Raw genomic sequence first — 23,191 nt, forward strand, 5'->3', positions numbered from 1 at the left:
TCAGCAGTCCGTTATATAAATCACTTGGGCGGCACGAAGTCCAAGGTCTTGGCGAATCTGGCACGAGACTTTTGGCAATTCTGCCTGGCACAGGGTATCTCGGTCACAGCGGAGTACATTCCGGGACTCTGCAATACAACGGCGGATTGGTACTCAAGACACCTCAGGGATTCCAGCGACTGGCACCTGAACCCCAGGGTCTTTCAAGACATCCAATCCCTATGGGGACCTCTGGACAAAGACTTGTTCGCCTCCCGTTTGAACAAGCAACTCCCCAGGTTTTTCAGTTGGAAACCGGACCCAGAAGCACTGGCAACAGATGCCTTTACCCAAGACTGGTCCTACACAACGAACTACGCGTTTCCTCGTTTTGCATTGATTCCCCGATGCCTAATACATCTACGGCAACAGAGGGGAACGACAGTGCTCGTGGCACCATTATGGCCGTCTCAACCATGGTTTCCTTCTCTGCTGGAAATGGCGGTAGACATACCCCGCACGCTCCCATTCTTCGACTACCTGCTCCAAGACCGGGACGGGTCCCCTCACCCCCTGATTCAACAACAACTACTACATCTCGCGGCATGGCTGGTTTCCGGGAACCCTACTCAATCGAAGGGGTTTCGGAATCAACTCTCCAACTTCTCGAGAGCGCATAGGCACCCGGCACGAGACAAGCTTATAAATCTGCTTGGAGCAAATGGCACAATTGGAGCATGGAACGGAACTTGGATCCCATATCGGCTCCTCTGAATTCGATCCTGCAGTTCTTAACTTCATTATTTGAAAACGGCAAAGCATACCGTACGGTGAACCTCTACAGATCGGCCATTTCGGCCGCACACCAAGGCATCAATGGCGCACCGATAGGACGCCACCCACTGGTATGCCGACTCATACGCGGCATCAGATTCGCACGACCCCCGCTACCACGCTATTCAGTGCTATGGGACGTCTCCATTATCCTCCTTTTCCTCGAATCTTGGCCGGATAACGCATCACTATCTTTGAAACAACTGTCGGCAAAACTGGTCATGCTCCTATGCCTCATATCCTGCAAAAGGGTCTCAGACGTTAGAGCGTTAGACATCACCGCACGGTCCTATACGCCAGAAGGGGTCACTTTTGATATATCACGGAGAACAAAAAGCTCGACAAAGAGAGTGACATACCCAGCCTTTCCTGACAAGCCTCTCTTATGCCCGGTTAAATGCCTACAACTCTACAAAATGCGCACCATGACGTTGCGGGACCCAAATAAACATGAACTCTTCATCTCTTTCCAAAGACCACACCTACCGGTGTCTACCACAACCCTGGCCCGCTGGGTCAAATGGATCATGACTACGGCAGGAATTGACACCTCCATATTTTCTCCATAAGAGGAGCAATGGCTTCCAAGGCCTCTTCCATGGGTTGTCGCCTGGAAGACATTTTGAAAGCGGCCGACTGGTCCTCAGAAACCACCTTCCGTGATTTCTACTTCAAACCAATACACTTCGCAGGAACGGTAGTTTCTCAGCTTTAAACCAGCATAATAGGAGCCTCCGTGTCTTAATAAAATTCAAGGATTTTACTATTACCATGACGTAAAGTCATGATTTTATTAATGACACGGAGGCGAGTATTATCCCTCCCTCCCACCTGGCGACGGTGGAAAGGTAGACGGGAGTTGGGTAAGTTGACCTACGGTAAGTCATTTTAACAGACTATTAAATTACAGTTATACTTGCAACCAGGTGAGTCTTCACTATGATAGTCTTTTGTCTATACGTTCACCAGTATCTACAGATTAAATAATATCCCCTTGGACAAACATTGACCAAACACTAGCTCAAATACCTATGATTATGCATACACCCAGTTTGATGCTAAGGTATTACCATATTTCTCCTCTTTTACAGCCTAATCTACCCTACATCGAAAGGGAAAACTCCTTCCTGTACAGTTTCATGTTCGGTTGGACACTTTACTACTTCGGGACTGTAAATAAAGAGGAACAGGATTGGCTGACAGAGCCTATTATGCTGGAGAAGTGGAACCTGATTGGCTGTTCCTGATTGGCTGTTCCTGTTACTAGGAAGAATACACCTAAGACTGTTAATGTTACTACTGTTATATTTATAAAGTTTTTTCTTTGCTGCTGAGGGAAATAAAGAAAGAGTGCAGCATAATACTCGCCTCCGTGTCATTAATAAAATCATGACTTTACGTCATGGTAATAGTAAAATCCTTGAATTACTGTGAAAATTGAGCAGTGAAGAAAAATATGATTGGTGACATCAGCATATTTGGAAAATTGATATCCAAATGAGGGAACATAAAGACAGAAAACAGAAGGGTGGCAATAACTGAGCATTCTAAAACTGCAACTTAAATAACATGTGAGCAGGTGGTGGCATAAAAGGGGATGTTGAAGTAGCAAAGGGATAGGTAAGATCAAAACCAGAAAAGGACTGTTTCAGAACAGCTGAGTTTGTTAGATATTCCAAAAAGGAACATGCGGTCAACAGAGTGAAAATTGTCAGAGAGATCAAATAGAATTAATACTGAGCAATGGCCTTTGAGGAAACTTAGTTGAGGTCATGTTGAATGGAGGATGAGATGACTGGGAGATTTATTTCCTTATTTGATTAAACTTTTATTCAAGTTACGTGTAAAAATGCTTGGCATGCAGTTTGTGTATGGAGGAGATGAAACAGGGCAAAATTTAAGTTGTTGAATAGGAGTTTAGACTCATGAGTCAAATTAAACACATTTTGAAAAATAACCATGAAATTGTTTGCTGATATTAAGTGCTGCTATTAGTTATAAATCCTTCTCTAAAATATAAGTCGGCAAGGGATTTGCACTAAAATTAATATCTCACAGAATTGTGTATATTATCTGCCACAACATGTCATATTTTATACACAATATTAAACATTTGTTCAGTATTATTTTCTCATCTTACTAGAATAAGCTGCTTGATCCTTTTCAGATTGTGCCTTAACAACAGGTTCTTCTCCTGTGAAACCCGGTTTAATTGATCTTCAATCTGTATCATCAGGTTCTGAAGGAGAATTGTGGCCAGTGAGTCGCTGTTAGAGGCAGCATCCCTGTATACAGTGATAAAAAAGAAGATTATGTATGGTTCATCTGCTTGGACTATCACCAACTGGGTCATGTGCAAGTGAACTTTCATATTACCAACCATTAATAAACTGTATTTATGCAGTACATTGATTCATTATGATATGCATAATATCAAATAGTAATGGGGTGAAGAGGGGCGGGGCTAGCAACCAACCGGGTCGGACGACATTTCGTCCAGCTCCTCACATCTAGCCCAAATCTTGCTAAATATCCTAGCTTAAATATCCTTCCCCATCCAGCCCTATAAACCGGCTAACCTGAATCACGAAGGCCAACTAAGCAGACAAAGTTACGGCGCAAGTCCGGGGCCTACCACACAACGCCAATCCAAAGCCTAGAGGCTCTCCTCGAGGGTATCACGGCGGGAAATAACCTGAGCACTTGCACCACCTCGCTCCGTGACCGAACCAAATGCTGGCGATGGGACGCCACTCCCAAAAGCCTGATCAAGCGGCGAAGGGCAGAGACATTGGCTCCATGCTGCAGAGACCCGCACAGCCCAAGCAGCCTCCCGCGGAGACACCGTGGCCTACACATCTGGACGCCACAGGGGGGAACGAAGAGGTAAAGGCCACACACGGCCTTCAGCCCTTTCAGACTCCATCCCCAGAGCCTAACGACGGCAAGGCTCCCGTGACTTAAAAGTGCTTCTGGCAGACATGCACAGGCTCTGGGCCGCAAATTAATTTCCTTATTACTAATTTAATGAGTTAACTTGATGTTCCACTGGTTGTTGTTAAGGTGGGATATAAATTGTTTAGGCTGAGGCTTCATTCCCCTTCCATATAAAGAATATGTCATCAATATACCTCTTATACAGGACCAGATTTCTCACCCAGTCATGCTGTGAAAAGACATATTTACCTGTGTGGCCACTAGGGTGCGAGAGCACATATAGAACATTAAAAGAGGTTTTAGGAACCATAGTGTTTCCCTACATTTTTTAGAATGCCATGGAAAAGACCCTAGAGGAATTACATTTTATGGTATTCAGAATATTACTCGACATTAGAGGGGAGGAGATACTGATTCAGCCCTTAGCAAATGTGAGATGGGCTGGATCTTTAATTTAGATACCCTACCTCCTAACGGGTTGAATATGGATTTCTAAATGAGTGCACTAATATAACCTGTTATATTGAAATTCACAATTACATATAAAAAATTCTATGTTTTTCCCTCCTATCCTTTAGAATTTTTTAAAGTACCTTTTAAGAAAATAATGAATTTCATAGGTGTTGTAAATTAATAAGATTGAAGTGTTTTCATGTATATTTTACTTTTTAAAAGACTACATTTTACAGGTGGTGTAAAAGAATATGATTAAAATGTTTTTTTAATATGTATTTTTAATTGTTGGAAGTAATCTTAAATACAATGTTTTTTAAGACATGTTATTAAATTAGAATACTTGAAAGGGTTCTTGCCAGGACTATCATATGAACTATACCCAAATTCGGACTTTCAAAAATGGCAGAGCTAGCCTAAAGAAATGATTACAATTATATCCGGGATTCAGCGAAATAGATGACGTGAGATAGAGATCTGAACGGAAGCGGAAATACGTCATCAGACCGAGACGTAAGTGGAGAGATTAAAAAGGCGGCAAACGAGAAAGAAGGCGGGAAAGGAGCAGCTGACACCAAATTAAAATCTCTGGTGGGGTATAAAAGAAAGGAACAGAGAACCGAATGATAACACTTTGAAAATGACCGGATGGGTCGAAATGCGTCAGTGTTATTTGGAATCTTCTAAGATTTTAATTTTTATGTATTTTTATCCCGTTATATTTACTTTATTTTTTTTTTAAGTCACTTTAGAGTATCTCCAACTCTGTATCGAAATATCATTTCTCAGCTGATTCCTGGCACCAGCGGTGGTATTTGAAAAAGTGGAAGAGTGGAGGATCACCTGAAGGGATATTTGAAAAAAAGCTGTTATAGTCAGAGCCTACTATACTTGGCTCTGCAAATTGTGAGTTGAAATATGGCACCTATAATAAGATTGCATATAAAATACAGTATTATGCTATGGATTATTCTTATATTTAGGTGGAGCTCACGTATATTGAAGGACAAGTGTGAAGTGTTTTGATGTATATTTTACTTTTTAAAAGATTACATTTTAAAGGTGGTGTAAAAGAATATGATTAAAATGTTTTTTAATATGTATTTTTAATTGTTGGAAGTAATTGCAATTGCATATAAAATACAGTATTATGCTATGGATTATTCTTATATTTAGGCGGAGCTCACGTATATTGAAGGACAAGTGTGAATAAGTATAAAATGTGTTAATATTTTGTTATCACACCTATCTTTAATTTTATTTTTATATGTGGGTTTTGGTTTGATTTTATATTATCAATGCAAAATAAACTTGGATAGAAAAAGATAGCATGTCTATGTGTTTAAACCTTGAATGTACACTGAACAAAATTATAAACGCAACACTTCTGTTTTTGCCCCCATTTGTCATGAGCTGTACTCAAAGATCTAAGACTTTTTCTATGTACACAAAATGCCTATTTCTCTAAAATATTGTTCACAAATCTGTTTAAATCTGTGTTAGTGAGCACTTCTCCTTTGCCGAGATAATCCATCCACTTTACACGTGTGGCATATCAAGATGCTGATTAGACAGCATGATTATTGCAAAGGTGTGACTAAGGTTAGCCACAATAAAAGGCCACTCTAAAATGTGCAGTTTTATCACACAGCACAATGCCACAGACGCATTTTTTCAGGGAGCGTACAATTGGCATGCAGACTTCAGGAATGTCCACAAAAGCTGTTGCCCGTGAATTGAATGTTCATTTCTCTACCATAAGCCGTCTCCAAAGGCGAATTTGTCAGTACATCCAACTTGCCTCACAACCGCAGACCACGTGTAACCACACCAGCCCAGGACCTCCACATCCAGCATCTTCCACTCCAAGATCATCTGAGACCAGCCACCCAGACAGCTGCTGCAACATAACCAAAGAATTCTGCACAAACTGTCAGAAACCGTTTCAGGGAAGCACATTTGCATGTTCGTCGTCCTCATCGGGGTCTCGACTTGACTGCAGTTCATCGTCGTAACCGACTTGAGTGGGCAAATGCTCACATTCGATGGCACTTTGGAGAGGTGTTCTCTTCATGGATGAATCACGGTTTTTACTGTACAGGGCAGATGGCAGAAAGCATGTATGGCGTAGTGTGGGAGTTAGCAGTTTGCTGATGTCAACATTGTGGATCGAGTGGCTCATGGTGGCGGTGGGGTTATGGTATGAGCAAGTGTATGTTATGGACAACGAACACAGGTGCATTTTATTGATGGCATTTTGAATGCACAGAGATAACGTGACGAGATCCTGAGGTCCATTGTTGTGCCATTCATCCACAACCATCACCTCATGTTGCAGCATGATAATGCACAGCCCCATCGGTACACAATTCCTGGAAGCTAAAAACATCCCAGTTCATGCATGGCCAGCATATCACTGGACATGTCGCCCATTGAGCATGTTTGGGATGCTTTGGATTGGCGTATACGACAGCGAGTTCGGGTCCTGCCAATATCCTGCCAATATCCAGCACAGCCATGGAAGAAGAGTGGATCAACATTCCACAGGCCACAATCAACAACCTGATCAACTCTATGCGAAGGAGATGTGTTGCACTGCATGGGGCAAATGGTGGTCAGACCAGATAATGACTGGTTTTCAGACCCCCCCCCCGGATCCACCCAATACAGTACAACTGCACATTTAAGAGTGGCCTTTTATTGTGGCCAGCCTAAGGCGCACCTGTGCAATAATCATGCTGCCTAATCAGCATCTTGATATGCCACACCTGTGAGATGGATGGATTATCTCGGCAAAGGAGAAGTGCTCACTAACACAGATTTAGACAGATTTGTAAAGAATATTTGACCGAAATAGCCCTTTTGTGCACATAGAAAAAGTCTTAGCTCTTTGAGTTCAGTTCATGAAAAATGAGGGCAAAAACTAATTTGTTCAGTATATGCATCTTCTCAGGATCTCCTGATGAGTGCACTTGGCTTCACACAAATAGTTGCCACTTCCACCCACCAAAAAGGTCATACACTTGATCAAGTGTTCCAGTCTAGACTTGAAGTGTCACCAGTAACTGTAAATCCAGTTGTTTGGCCAGACCACCACTCTATTCACTACTCCATTGTATCACAATCAGCCAGAAACTGGTCAAGCACCGCTCTTTAAAAGGGGTGACGCCGGGGGGCGTGGTTTGCAGCCAGCCGAGCTGGACGTGTTCGGCTAGAGCTCCGCTGTAACCACGGTGCCAATCGCTTACATTTGCACGGACAGACCATAAAAAATATATATTCCGGTGGGGGAGCTAGGATGGACAAGAGGGCCCCGAGGAAGCAGACCAAAAAGGTGACCGACTCGGCTACTACAGTCTCCGAGCTGTTTGCGGCCTCTCGTGCTATGCGCCTGAGCTCACAAGATGGCGGCCGGGTCGGCCAAGGTACGCCACGATCACCTTCGAGCCTGGGCGGTATAGCGGCAATGGGGGGAACGGAACCCGAGGCCAGCCAAATACTTGCTAAACTGGCTGAAGTGCGAACTTACCTGGCTGCCGAAATGGTCCGTAACACCGCCGAGGTCAAAGCAGAGATTCAGGCCTTGGGTGCTCGGATGACGACGCTGGAACACAGGATGGAATCCACTGTGATCGCCCACAACGAAGCAGCTGCTCAAATTAATAGCCTGAAAACTCAGCTTCATGCGGCTACGTCGGCGATTGAGGATTTAGGTAACAGGTCACGGCGTAATAACGTTCGCCTCCGCGGCCTACCTGAACGAGAAGGGGAGGGCTCCCTCGCCGAGACTGTTTTGGCTATATTCCGCCCGCTTCTCCCTGATATACCGGACCACCTATGGCATATCGAAAGGGCACACCGAGCTCTCCGGGCTAGAAGAGCCGATGACAGACGGCCTCGGGATGTGATTGTTAAATTTCTATCATTCCAAACTAAAGAGGCTGTAATGAGGTGTGGAAGGGGCCGCCCGATAACGCATAACGGGGTGGAAATAGCCTTATTTCAAGATCTTACCCCTACAACCCTGCAGCGTCGGCGGGAATGGCGCCCACTTACCGAACTATTGCAGAAACACTCCATTCGGTACGCCTGGGGCCATCCCTTCCGCCTATTGGCATTCAAAGACGGCCGCACTAAAGTCCTTGCTCCTGATGGCGACCCGACTGCCTTCCTAACTGGCTTGGGGATCGATGTTCCTCTTGGCTTTGCGGTTCCGGTGGCGGCGACGGAGGTCCTTGCACCTCTTCCACGCGACTGGCTTTCGGCGGACGAGTGAGGAGGTCGCCTCCATGGCGGCGGCGGGATGCCTGCTGTATACGTCCCCGGGTGGTGAGCTGGTCCGGGAGGGTTCTTGCAGTTTGGGAGGGTGGTGTTGGCCCCCCCCCCCCTTTATAATGTTTTAATAACCCCCCTTTTTTTCTGGCCTCCAGAGGGGCCCCCACGGGACGACCATAGCCCCCTCTACGGGTGGGTTCTTTTTCTGGGGTGGGCTAGGGCTGTGAGGCTTCCCATCATCTCCCCATCCCACTAACGATATTGCTTTTACCCCGACCCTCTCGCATTCTTGGCGTGCAGATATGGTCTGCAAACGGTTGATTTTTTCTGAAATTGAGCCGGCCCATTTTTCACTCCCCTTGCGGATTCAGCGAGACTTATAGCGGCAAACTGTTCCCTTTGTTTACTTTTTTCCGGTGCCTACATGTTACATTATTCCAACCCGGGCGGGGGGGCGGCGGGCGGCGGGAGACGCACCCGGTAACTTGCTGGGGGCCCTTGATGCCCCCTGCCCTGTATTAAGTTGTGACTATTCCCCGTTACGGGTAATGCTATTGGGAATGCTAGCTTTCAGGATGGGGGATGTGCTGTAACGGTTCACTTATTATCTTGGTTGCATCTATGCTCAACGGAACTCATGGGATGCAATTTATGTGTTTCACTGCTTTTATGCTATGTGTTGCCTTATTTTTGTTTCTCTCCATCCCCCACCCCCCCTCAACTGGGTGGGTAGGGTGGGTAAAGCATTTATTACACGCCCTCTTAAACCGGTCCACTGACTGTACGCTGGGGGTCACTAATGGGAAATAATGTCACTGGGTCTGGAGCTTTTTCCCGGGCCTGGAACGCTTGAATGTACCTATATCCCATACGTTTTATAAAACTCTGTTATTTTTAGTTACACCTGAGCGTATCCGCTCCTTTGTCTGTTTAAAGGGGATTATGTTCTGATGTTTCGTATTCGCCCCGCGGGGCGCCCCCAGCTGGGACCTCCGATTACTAACTGGGGGGAGGGGTCAGTTCAGCGGAGATATGCTCATTCCCCACCACTCTCTCTCTCTCCCCCCCCCCCATTTTTCACTCCCCTTGCGGACTCAGCGAGACTTATAGCGGCAAACTGTTCCCTTTGTTTACTTTTTTCCGGTGCCTACATGTTACATTATTCCAACCCGGGCTGGGGGGCGGCGGGCGGCGGGAGACGCACCCGGTAACTTGCTGGGGGCCCTTGATGCCCCCTGCCCTGTATTAAGTTGTGACTATTCCCCGTTACGGGTAATGCTATTGGGAATGCTAGCTTTCAGGATGGGGGATGTGCTGTAACGGTTCACTTATTATCTTGGTTGCATCTATGCTCAACGGAACTCATGGGATGCAATTTATGTGTTTCACTGCTTTTATGCTATGTGTTGCCTTATTTTTGTTTCTCTCCATCCCCCCCCTCCCCCCCCCAACTGGGTGGGTAGGGTGGGTAAAGCATTTATTACACGCCCTCTTAAACCGGTCCACTGACTGTACGCTGGAGGTCACTAATGGGAAATAATGTCACTAAGTCTGGAGCTTTTTCCCGGGCCTGGAACGCTTGAATGTACCTATATCCCATATGTTTTATAAAACTCGGTTATTTTTAGTTACACCTGAGCGTATCCGCTCCTCTGTCTGTTTAAAGGGGATTATGTTCCGATGTTTCGTATTCGCCCCGTGGGGCGCCCCCAGCTGGGACCTCCGATTACTAACTGGGGGGAGGGGTTAGTTCAGCGGAGATATGCTCATTCCCCACCACTCTTTCTCTCTCTCCCCCCCCCCCCCTGAGTGAAAACCTCTGATGCTGGGATTCACTCTGGGGAGGGGGAGCTCCGCTCCCCCCGGATTGTTTAAACAAGTGTTTGTCCACAATATGTTAAACTGGGCACCTTATGGTGCCTACTACAGTTGGTCTATGCTTGGGCTACTCTGGGGCATTTATGTGCTCTGGGGTCGCTTCAGTATATACCCCATGTTGTCCTGGCTATGGGTAAGCCCAGGCAAAAGTTCTTTCAACTGTTCTTCTTTCTTCTGCCTTCTCCTTTCTCTGCTCCTACGCTTTCTTACCTCTCCCCCCCCTCCTCCCCTCTCTTCCTCCCGTATGTTCTCAAGGGGGACGCAGGTACCCGTAGATGCTACATAACGCAAGGACACAGTGGGCGAGGCCCGGACTACTACTCTATATTTTTGATAACCTCATCGCAATATACGCAAGGACCCCTGGTGGGCCCGGTACGTAGAATACGCGTGACCCTTTACCCATCACGATGCCATTGAAATTAATATCTTTGAATGTCAAGGGCCTTAATGCTCCGAACAAACGTCGCCTTATGTTCAGAGATCTTAAACGGTCAAACCCGGACATTGCGTTCCTGCAGGAGACACATATTCCAGCGTCAGCGAAATTCGCTCTAAAAGACCATGTGTTCAGAACAGTACACGAGGCCAGGGCTTTGAACAAACGGAATGGTGTTGCGGTACTTGTACACCACAGATGCCCATTTAAAATTGGGAAAGTAGTGGCGGACCCAACAGGCCGCTTTGTACTGGTGTCAGGAACTTTATACTCCCATGCGACTCACTTTCTGAATATCTACGCCCCTAATGACCCCTCTGCTGAATTCTGGGATGCTATGGCCCAGATGGTGCAAGATCTACCGCACGGAATGGTGATTGTGGGAGGCGACCTTAACGCCGCCCCTTGCCCGGCCGCAGACCGGAGCCGGGGCTGCGGCCTCCCGCAGTCACATGGGAGAGGGAGACAAGATAAAATTCTCCATTCCTTTATCCTCCGAACGGGCCTCTTGGACATCTGGAGGGCACATCATTACACTTTTTATTCAGCACCCCACGACACCTATTCTAGGATCGATGTGTTTTTAGTGAACTCTCACTCGGCATCAAAGGTTACGGGCGCTACGATCGGCTCTATCACCTGGTCCGACCACGCTGAGGTCACGCTGACCTTAGACAACTTATGCGTGACGTCCCCATGGTCCTGGAAGTTAAATACTTCTTTGCTACAAGATCTGACGGTGGTGGACGTAGTTCGGAAGGAACTGTCAGAATATTTTGCTAGGGAAACAGAGTCGGGCCTCCGCCCGGCCACGGTGTGGGCCGCCCACAAGGCGGTTATCCGCGGTATTTTGATTCGCGAAGCCACACTGAAGAAAAAAACGCAAAACGCAACTAATATCGTCTCTCCTAGAAGCCTTGGGAAAGGCCGAGGAAAAACACAAAGCTACCCCGTCGCCTATTACACTAGCGAGCGCACAGGACCTGCGGGCATCGGTCCGCGAGGCACTCCTGGATGACACGGCTAGAGCTCTAATATGGTCCAAGAGGACCTATTATGAAAAATCTACCAAGATGGACACATTGCTAGCCAGAACTCTTCGCCCAAGACAAGGCCATTCACATATAACAAGTATTAAAAACAGTTCGGGTGGGAACTGTACAGATCCCACCGACATAGCTCAGGTTTTTACGAATTACTTTTCCAACCTATACAACCATTCGAACGGCGACGAGGCGACGCGACACCGAGGATACTAAGCATTTCTTGTCTCAACTGACTCTTCCACGATTGGGAAGGGAAGAATCCGCTATCCTTGGCTCACGGATCACGGCCGAAGAGATTGACGCGGCAATAACCGCTCTGAAAGGTAACAAAGCTCCGGGCCCGGATGGCTTTGAAGGTAGCTACTATAAAATCTTTCGCGACGAAATCACACCCCACTTAGAAACCTTATTTAATGACCTTATGGAGGGTGGCACTCCAGACAGGGATATGTCTCTGGCCGATATGGTATTACTACCTAAGCCTGGCAAGGATGACTCGGTTCCGGAAAACTTTCGCCCGATCTCATTAATTAATCACGACTCAAAAATCCTGGCTAAGATCCTGGCTACCCGATTGAACCCTTTCCTCACAAATCTAATCCATCCAGACCAGGTGGGATTTATTCCTAGTAGGCAATTATTCGAAAATACTAGACGTAACATCGACCTCATTTGGAGACCGGTAGATAAAGGGATCCCGACGCTGCTCTTGTCGCTAGACGCGGAGAAGGCCTTTGACAGAGTCAAATGGCCTTACTTATTTGAGGTCCTTCAGCACTTTGGCCTTCCGGCCACTTACCTGACTGCAATTAGGGCAATGTATACCGACGTGCAGGCACGGGTCCGGATAGCAGGATCAAAAATTATACCATTTAGTTTAAGCAACGGAACGAGGCAGGGCTGCCCGTTGTCCCCTTTACTGTTTGCTCTGTCGCTGGAGCCCCTACTGCAAACAATACGTGACACTCAGGAAATTCGAAGGAATTCAGATCGGAAGCCAGCGATACGTGGTCTCCGGCTTTGCCGACGACGTCTTGCTGACCTTGACTGAACCAGGGGCCTCGATGGCAGCTTTGATGGCAGTGTTGGACTCCTATAGCAGGCTAGCCGGCTATAAGGTGAACCTCACCAAATAGAGCGCTCTCCCAATCCGTATGCGCGACTCTGACATAGCTCACATAAGGGAGACATATAAGATTCGTATAGCTAGAGACAATATCAAATACCTAGGGGTTCGACTGACAGCGGACCCGACCCACCTACACCAACAGAATTATACACCCTTAATCCGCACCTTAATAGCGGATATGGACAGATGGCAGGATAAACCGATCTCTTGGATAGGTAGGATCCACACAGTGAAGATGAACGTGCTCCCTCGGATCCTTTTCCTATTTCAGGCTCTGCCGCTCAAACTGACTAAGTCCGACCTGGGTACGCTCCAGCAAGCCATAGGGAAGTTTATTTGGCAAAACAAGAAACACAGAATATCTCGAAATATTCTGTACAGGGCAAAATCTAGAGGCGGTCTAGGCTTACCGAACCTATACTATTATTACCTGGCAGCCCAACTTACGCAAATAGCGTTATGGCACTCTCCTCCCGACGAAAGGAGGTGGGTGGACCTGGAATCATCCCTCATGGGACCTGACATCCCCCAATTCTTTATGTGGGTTCCCAAGGCCAACAGGCCAATCTCACGCATCAACTGCCCGGCTATTGCGAACTCTATGAAACTCTGGGATGCTACATCGCTTAAATACGGGTTCTCCACGCAGTCCTCTCCGTTAGCTCCTTACCTACGGAATACAGCCTTCAGCCCGGGGCTGACAGCTAGGGATTTTAGGGGCATAGAGAGCACGGGAATCCAACGTCTATGTCAACTATACGAAGGAGGCTCGATAATTCAGTTTGAGGAACTAAAGACTAGGGCGACTTTGCGCCCCTCTGACTTCTTCCGGTATCTACAACTTAGGGACTTTGCTCAAACACCGGCGGTCCGGGCTATATCATTAACACCGCCTACGTTCTTTGAGAACATGTTCCTAAAGGAGCAATTCCCGAAAGGCCTTATCACTGCCATATACGCTCACTTAAGTACCTCCACCTCGGAGTGGGGGGCACTCACCTATATAGCACAGTGGGAGGCCGATCTTGGCGAAGAGCTTGAGGGAGTGGACTGGCAGGATATCTGGGAAGCCGCTGCGACTTCGTCGGTGTGTGTCTCCATGCAGGAACAAGCTTACAAGACCATGTTTAGGTGGTACACCACTCCGGTTAAACTCCATAGGATGCATAAAACGCCCACGGACTTATGCTGGAAAGGTTGTGGCAATAAGGGAACATACATGCATATGTGGTGGGAATGCCCGATAATTCAGCAATTCTGGAAACAGATAGCAGAGTTACTGAAGACTATATTTGATAGAGAGATCACTCTGGACCCTTGGGTCTTCCTTCTGGCCAGGCCTATGGAAGGCTGGTCCAGAACAGAACAGCTACTAATTCACAAAGTAAATTTGGCCGCTAGGCGGGCCCTAGCACAAATGTGGCTACAAAGTACTACTCCCCCACTAAATATTGTCCTACACAAGATTAAAGATACATTCCTAATGGACAAACTGACGGCCAAGGTCAGAGGCACGCATGCGAAGTTTGAGAAGGTTTGGGCTCCGTGGATAGATAGCGGGGTGGGCGGTTGAGGGGGGAGGGGGTGGGCTTGCCCCCCATCCACCCCACCCCTCTCGACATGTCTGCACCGGTTGATACTCCCGAATTTTTTCTCCTGTACGGGACTATAGGGTCCCAGCCGGGAGACTAGCAAGCTATACGATACCCCATCGATGTTACACACCTTTCAACCGTCAAAATATGGTTCACCCACTGCCCACGTGTACTGATACTTAAATGTTCAAAGGAGCTAACGGGTCCCGGCACCCCCCTTCCCCTCCCCCCCCTCCCCTGAACCCTTTCCCGATCCCCCTTACCATCTCTCTCTCTTTCTTTCTTTCTATCGCTATTTTTCCGCTATTGACTCCACATGGTCCCTATACCCCCTACTATCTGACGGCACAATCCTCACACTACCTCCACAGAGCTACTGCTGCCGGAGATTAATATGGTTAAACCGCACCCTTACTGAGGCTGCCTTCCACTTAAGGTGGGAGTGGGGAAGTATACTTGAATACCACAAGGCCCAACAGATGCCGTCATCATGTCATCCTGGCTATCTCATATCAGGTGTTAGGACCAACCGAGTCTCTTTCTTCCCTTTTTTCTCGTTTTACACTTAATAAAAAATTAAGGTGGAGCACCCTGAACCTGGGTGGCACGTCGGGGCGGTAGCGCAATCTAGCACACCTAGCGCAACAGGTTGTGTTTTATTACTATTGTACTCATTTGCAACCTATATGTTTTTTATGCCTGCCTTGAAGTGCTCCTAATGGTTTATGTTGAAAATGTTACTGATGCATGTGATATTGTAACCTTATAATAAATAAAGAATTAAAAAAAAAAAAAAAAGGGGTGACGCCATTAGATGTAAAATCACAAATGGATCAAAGTGAACTGATGGCACCTGTGAAGACCCCAGCTCCTTAGTCCGACTCTACAACAAAGCCATGAAAGACGCCCTAGAAAGCATTGCACCAACACGCATACGCACTATTAAAAACCCACAACAATGCACCTTGGTTTGATAGCACCATCAGAGGAATGAAAAGAACAGGCCGTAAACTCGAGAGACGGAGGCGCAGGACACTCTACAGGATAAAGCCACTATAACCAAACATCTCAATAAATATCAATTAAAGATAACTCTAAAAAAAATCTTAATTTTTGTCACACAAAATTGCACTCTCCCACAATAGACCAAGGCAACTGTTTTGCACAGTAGAAAGGCTCTGCACACCAGCATGCATGCATATCCCCACAAACTTTTCTCAGGATAAGTGTGAAGAATTTGCAATCTTCTTCACAGACAAGATTTTCTCCATCCGAGCCTCTATCACAGCAATTTACCGTGCTCAGAGAGACACCGTCCTTAACGACTTTAAAAAAAAAAAAAAAAGCTAAAGACCCACCTCTTCTATCAGGCATTCAGTCCGCTCATCTCACCATCAGAAACTCCTAACTATTGTCTTTATGTTTGTAAAGTGCTTTAACAAAAAGTGCTTTAAAAATCGCAAATTACTATTATTATATTTATATGTCTTGTGTGTGTTTGACAAAGAACCATACCTTCCAAATGTCCCAGGTTTGGTGGGACCATCCAGAATTCTATTTTGACTAGACGTGCAATTAGTTTCGTTCCGAATGTAAATTCAGCTGAATTTTGGCATTGCGGACATACGGATGCTTTCGAATGTCCGAATTGCCAAAGTGCCGAATTTTGGAAGTGCCGAACCGAATTGCCAAAGTGGCCAATTTTGGAAGTGCCGAATTTCTGAACAGAAGTGCTGAAGTGCTGAATTTCAGAAGTGCCGAAGTGCTTCGAATTTCTGAAAAGTGAAAATTGTGAGGGAAAATTAATGGAATGATGACAGTAATCTAACCCTATGACTAACCCTACCCCTTATCTTACCTCTAACCCAAGATGTGTAAGTGGTTGTGGTGGTTAGGGGTAGAGTTAGAGGCAGGGCTAGGGGTAGGGGTAGGGTTAGGGAATTGCTGAAGTCCCGAATTGCCAAAGGCCCGAAGTTTGGAAGTGTCAAACCGAAGTGCCGAATTCCCAAATTTCAGAAGTGCCAAACCGAACCCATGCCCATGCACATCCCTAATTTTGACATCTCTGACTTGTTCCCTGGTGTCCTGCATCTGGGGATACCAGGGAAATGTTCCCAAATAGTACACCACAAGAGCATAATTAGATGTGCTTGCACTGTGCTGAGTAATCTCCGGGCATTAAGACTATGGGCAGAGCACTTCAGAAGCACTGTGCATGGTCTGACTTGAGTTGACTTAAGGTGTTCACCTGTCTCCCTTATCAGACATCTCATCTGCTTTATGGGTGGACTGTTCTTTTCATTGATGGATCTGCCTATTGCCAGCATACCTTCTTGCCCACCCACCTACTAGTAACACTTCTATATCTCCCATTACTGAGAGTTATGCATATATTGGTTTTGCAGATTTCCCTGGGTTAATGAATTGGATGCAGAATGAAACTGAAATTCATTTAACTGTTTTTCAATTTTGTAAAAGTGAAGATCCCTTTATTTAAAAAGGGTTCAAAATCCTTGCCTGGAAATTATAGCCCTGTGAGCTTAACTTCTGTGAATGGGAAATATTTGAAGGGCTATTAAGGGATAATATTCAGGAATTCATTGGGAAGAACTTAGTTATTAGCAATAATCAGCATGGTTTTATGAAACATAGGTCATGTCAAACTAACCTAATTGCATCCTACGAAGAAGTAAGTAGAAGTATAGATCATATAGGGATCATATAGGGTGTTGCAGTGGATGTGATCTACTTGGATTTTGCCAAGGCATTTGATATGGTTGTCATAATAGGTTAGTCTTCAAACTAAAAGAAATTGGTCTAGATGAATATTCTTGTTCTGGGGTAGAACATTGGCTTAAGGATAGAGTACTATGAGTTGTCATTAATGGTAAACTTTCAGGCTGGATAAAAGTGGTAAGTGGTGTCCCTCAGGGTTCAGTTTTGGGGCCGCTTCTATTTAACAAATGTGAGGAAGGCTGAACTTGATGGACGCAAGTCTTTTCAGTTATGTAACTATGTAATAAATGATCTTGAAATAGGCATTGAAAGTCATGTATCATTGTTTGCAGATGACACAAAACTTTGTAAAGTAATAAAATGTGAGCAGGATATTGCTTTGCGGCAGCGAGATTTGGATAGATTGGGGGACTGGGCACTAAAATGGCAGATTAAATTGAACGTAGAGAAATGCAAAGTTATGCACGTTGGCGTTAAGAATGCACAAGCAGTTTACACCCTAAATGGTAGTGAACTAGGGATAACCACACACGAGAAGGATTTGGGAGTTGTTATAGACAACAAATTAGGCAGCAATATTCAATGTCAATCTGCAGTTGCTAGGCCGGTAAGGTTTTGTCATGTATAAATAGGAGCATAAATTCTCAGGTTGAAAATAAAATTTTGCAACCTAGCTAGTGTTTAATTTCTCCCCAATAGGTTAGAACATGTTCTTATGATATGCCTGACTGTATCCGGACACATGATTTTTGCCAACTACGAGTCTTAACATATTTTGTGTACCCAGCCTATGACCTATTGCATTTCCTCACCTTATCCTTAGTATTTTCTCTGCTAACATGAGACTCGGACACCAGTGGCCTACTAAATCGTTATCCTGGATGTCTATGTCTAGATTGCATAACATGCCAGCTATGTCCTCTTTTTAGCCACAATAAGTAAGAACCATAAGCGAGCCTGTAAGATAGTACACTAGAACTGCTAGCCTATATGCTTGTCCAGCTAATATTCACAGTAATCAGCTGCCGTGACTACGGTTTAGACATACACAATTTACCTACAGCGGTTGACACACAACTAGGCAAAAACATCCTACTATCGTTAGCAAGTACATAGCAGGTTCTGCACCATTCACACACAACGCCAGCCTACTCAGACATAGTATGTTCAGCTTGACTACCCAATACGAAAGTGCACCTACGTTTCTACATCTAGACTGATATGATTAGCTAACACTCAGGGTCACTTACTGTTCCAGCATATTCTAAGTTCAACTGTTAAGCTTTGTTTAGTAATGTACTAACTAAGCATGATACTTAATACTCAATACTTATTTCTCAAATAGTTACCTCTTTTATTTAAAAACTATATGCAAACCCAACATGCCACAATACTGTTATGTTATGACCATGAAAAACGAGCCTGCTGACGCTGTTGTGGTGATACAGGCACTGTTGTACCTACCTGCATATTAAAAAATAAATATATATATATATTTTTGCCTCTTTATAAATCGCTGGTAAGACCAAACCTTGAATATGCTGTGCAATTTTGGGCACCTGTTCTAAAGAAAGATATCATGGCACTAGAAAAAGTGCAGAGACGAGCTACAAAATTGATAAAAGGAATGGGCAGTTAAGTTATGAAGAAAGGTTAAAAAAAATAAATCTGTTTAATTTGAAAAAACGGCGCCTGAGAGGGGATATGATAACATTATACAAATATATTTGGGGCCAGTACAAACCTTTATCTGGAAATCTATTCATAAATAGGGTTATACATAGGACACAAGGTCACACATTTAGGCTAGAAGAAAGGAGATATAATCCAAGGCAAAGAAAAGGTTTTCATACAGTAAGAGTAATAAGGATATGGAGTTCTCTGCCTGAAGAGGTGGTTTTGTCTATACAGATGTTTAAACTGCAATTGGATAAATACTTGCAAAAACATAACATACAGGGATATAGTTTCTAATTAGTGGGGTAATAGCTGCTTGATCCAAGTAGACATCTGACTGCTATTTTGGGGTCAAGAGGGATTTTTTTCCTAGTTTGTTGCAAAATTGGAAGCGCTTCAGACTAGGTTTTTTGCCTTCTTTTGGATCAACAGCAAAAAACATTAGAGGAAGGCTGAACTTGATGGACGCAAGTCTCTTTTCAGCTATGAAACTATGTAACTATGTAAATCAATAAAAAACATAAATGAGATTACGCATGAAGACCAGTTAGTTCTTCACTTACAATTAGCCATTCAACGCTTTGAATTTAATTTGTTTGCCTACTGTTGGGATTCTGAGGATATATCTATATCTATGATGATAACTAGTATAGCAGAAAGTCAGGAACTAGCAAATGTTGATAAAAGGTATCAGTCAAACAGGGAAATTACCTGAGATTAGGAAAAGCTAGTGCCAGAATTTTAGATGTTGACAACAGTTATCAGTCAAAGAAGGAAAATACCAGAGATCAGTATAAAGGATTTCCAGAATAGTTTGACTACTGATAATTCACTTGCTGTAGCAGAAATATTTGAAAGCATTTGGGGGTATGACATTGACCCAACTGCAGCAAGTATATAGTAGCCAAAAACACTTTCATCAAATGTCATGAAATAAAAAAAAGAAGTGTAATAAACTCATAGGTAGTTTTACATTTAGAAGATATTAAAAAAGAAGGAATTACTTGCATTAACATATTGCCAACCCTAAAAATAACAAATACATTTTTGTACATTTGCTTTTGTATCACAGAGCCAATGCTGCCGCCCACCCCATGTGATCCCTATTAAGGGTTAATAAGTATGTAGGGGTTTAGAAATGACCCCTTTCTGGGGGGCGGAGCCTGCGCTTGAGCTGTATGGACGTGTAGAGACAGAGCTCCCCAGCTAACGGCTAATACAGCAGTGTGAACAGCGTCTAAACAGCCTGAAATCACGGCAGATTAACGGCACCTGCAACATGACACAAAGAGGAACCCGGAAAACGACGGAGACGAAGGAAAAACATTCCTTCTTCGCCGCGAAACCGGCAAGCCAGAAGTCCGCGGTCCCAACACAGCAAGATGGCGACGGCAGTGGAGACGACAGAGATATGTCGAGGCCACACTCCCCACAGGACACCATCCAAGTTCAAGGGGACCAATTTCAGAAAATGCTGGACGCCGTGGGAATCAGAATCCAGAATACAGTACAAGCAGCTATTGCAGATCTGAGGAGAGACATCCTAGACCTCGGTAACCGCACAGCCCACATGGAAAACAAAATGGCTGACTATGCTGAAACACACAACAGCATGGCAACAAAATTGGAGGAAATGGAAGATCGGCTAGAAAAACAGGAGCTAAAGAATATTGATTTAGAAGATAGATCCCGGCGTCAAAATTTGAGAATAAGAGGAATCCCTGAAGACGTCCCAGCCGCAGAACTGGTGGCCTATCTAACGGGCCTATTCCAAGCACTAGCCCCTGACATCCAGCCCAACATGTTGCTCCTGGACAGAACCCACAGAGTGGCGATACCGCAACACCTGCCGGCATCGACCGCTAGAGATGTCCTAACGAAGCTACACTGTTACCATGTCAAAGAGGCGATTCTCCGATCCAAACGCCTGTCACAAGACATACCAGAAAAATACAGAGCCACTCAAGTGTTTGCTGACCTCTCTGCCGAAACCCTGAAGCGCAGGAGGGCCTTCAAAGACGTAACATCAGAGCTCAGAAACAGAAACATCCAGTACCGCTGGGGCTTCCCGATCAAGCTGCTTATAGTCAGAGATGGTAAAACACATGCAGCGTCGGATGTAGACACTGCCACCCGCCTGATGAGAAGCTGGGGCATCAACATGACCGTCGAGACCGAAGGCACCAAACGACCAATGGAGGTACAACCGGAGTGGAAGCTAACCAGACATTCCAAGTCCTCCAGAACGGCGACAGGCAAAGAACAGAGATGAAAAGCTGACAAGCATTTTTCTGTACGGAACACAAAGCCTACCCTAAAGATGAAACAACTTGCATATCCTAACTACGAAAGACCCTGGGGACTTGTGAAAATTAAATTATTTGAAAATTAGATCTGACAATGGGTAATGTAATTACATCTGGTGCCACACATAGACTTATATTGTATATTGTTAGAAGGTAAAAAAGGTTACTATGCAGCAGTAAGTGTTGGCTAAGGGGACGAGGGGCTAAGCGGTCTTTTATGTACACCATATGGGGGGTTAGCTTACACTATGGGAGCCATTCTAGGCCCGCCGCACCGCATGCCGCGACAAAACTAACCGTTGACTTTAAGGGCATCCCCCTCCCCCCACCCAACACTCAGAGATGCGCCATACAGCGCGACCCATAGGGGCCCCAACACGATCCTCAGACCATAGGCCCATCAATACAGGGCGCTGTAGATGTAACTCTATACCACTACCCTAAGGCTTGCAGTGATTTCCTTAAACGGACTTAGCATACAACTCACAGGGGTCAATTAACATAGCCGGAGGCTCGGGAGCCCACGGTCGGCTGGGTATCCAGAGGTCTCGACCTGGTTCCACGCACCCCCGCGTAGGACATAGCTAGTGGGAGTAACTAGCAGGAGATAATCTATCTGCGCATTCCCGTAGGGCGCAATACCCGGGAAAATGTTTTGGTTATGGTTGTATATATCTGTTTACTGTTTTATTTTTTTATTTTTCTTGACTATGGCAATGTCTGTGATCGAATATGGTACTGTCTATAAAAGCCTTGAGAGGAGCAACTCCCAGGTGCATCACACTCACAGTCACCCTCGCACGCACAGACTTAATAGAACTCACACAAGAACTCTCCAGAGACCCAGATACCTCGTGGGCCTTCCACTTAGGCGTCACGGGAAAGACACCACAAGGGAACCAAAAGGGCTACCCACGACAACAATGGACAAGCACAATCGCCAACCACCCACATTCAGTCTTAAAATATATTCCCATAATGTACAGGGATTGAATATACCCTTCAAGCGCCATGTATTAGAAAAGGAACTACGCAAAATTCAGGCAGATATAATATATTTACAGGAAACGCACTTTAGGGGCGATACACACCCATCTCTGTGCACCCAATGGTACCCCCACCAAATTCACGCCACGACGCCGCATAAATCCAGAGGAGTCTCCATACTCCTCAGTAAGGACCTGACTATATCACCAAACACACACATTATAGACCCAGGGGGACGATACATCATCTGGCAGGGCACTATTAATGACTCAGATTACACCTTGGTCAACATTTACTCCCCAAACGCTAACCAACGGAACTTCCTTCATGGGGTTCTCTCGAAAGCAGCACCCTTGTACTCAGCGGAGACATGAACCATGTCCTCGACCCAGCAGTAGACTCCACCAGATCTCCCTCCACCCCACACTATGGCACCCTTAAAAAACAAAGCAAATCACTTAGAACTATGTTGGCCACGTTCGGCCTACGTGATGTATGGAGAGCCCTTCACCCGAAGGAAAGATCATACACCCACCACTCCAAGGTACACAACTCGTACTCAAGAATTGACGGGTGTCTAATGCATGACACCTCCCTGTCCCAAGTGCTGAGTTGTGAGATAGCACCTATTCATTGGTCTGATCATGCCCCAGTCATAACAACACTTACAAGCTCATACGAATACAAACACAGGAGCCCCTGGCGTCTCAATGCGAGGCTTTTAAAAGACGCAGAGTTCTGCAATACACTAGAGAAAGTCCTTCAGCACTACTTCGCCACAAACACCACATCAGTCCGGAACCCACACGTGCTTTGGCTAGCCCATAAAGCGGTGCTCAGGGGCACACTAATAAGCAGAGCATCATACCTTAAAAAGCAAGCCGATAAAGAAGTGGCTCAAACTAAACAGCAGCTAGAAC

At 45.4% G+C, this 23,191-nt stretch overlaps 1 protein-coding gene across 1 annotated transcript in view; it reads right to left on the minus strand.

Moving 5' to 3' along the window:
• STAT4 (signal transducer and activator of transcription 4) overlaps positions 1-23,191 on the minus strand; it is a 247,053-nt gene that overhangs the window by 198,332 nt on the left and 25,530 nt on the right. The window contains exon 3 of the mRNA XM_063430167.1: positions 2,954-3,098. Coding sequence (XP_063286237.1) covers positions 2,954-3,098 — 145 coding nt within the window. The remainder of the gene's footprint in view (positions 1-2,953; positions 3,099-23,191) is intronic.

Source organism: Pelobates fuscus, chromosome 8 (genome assembly GCF_036172605.1).
Source record: "Pelobates fuscus isolate aPelFus1 chromosome 8, aPelFus1.pri, whole genome shotgun sequence".
Lineage (NCBI taxonomy): Eukaryota > Metazoa > Chordata > Amphibia > Anura > Pelobatidae > Pelobates > Pelobates fuscus.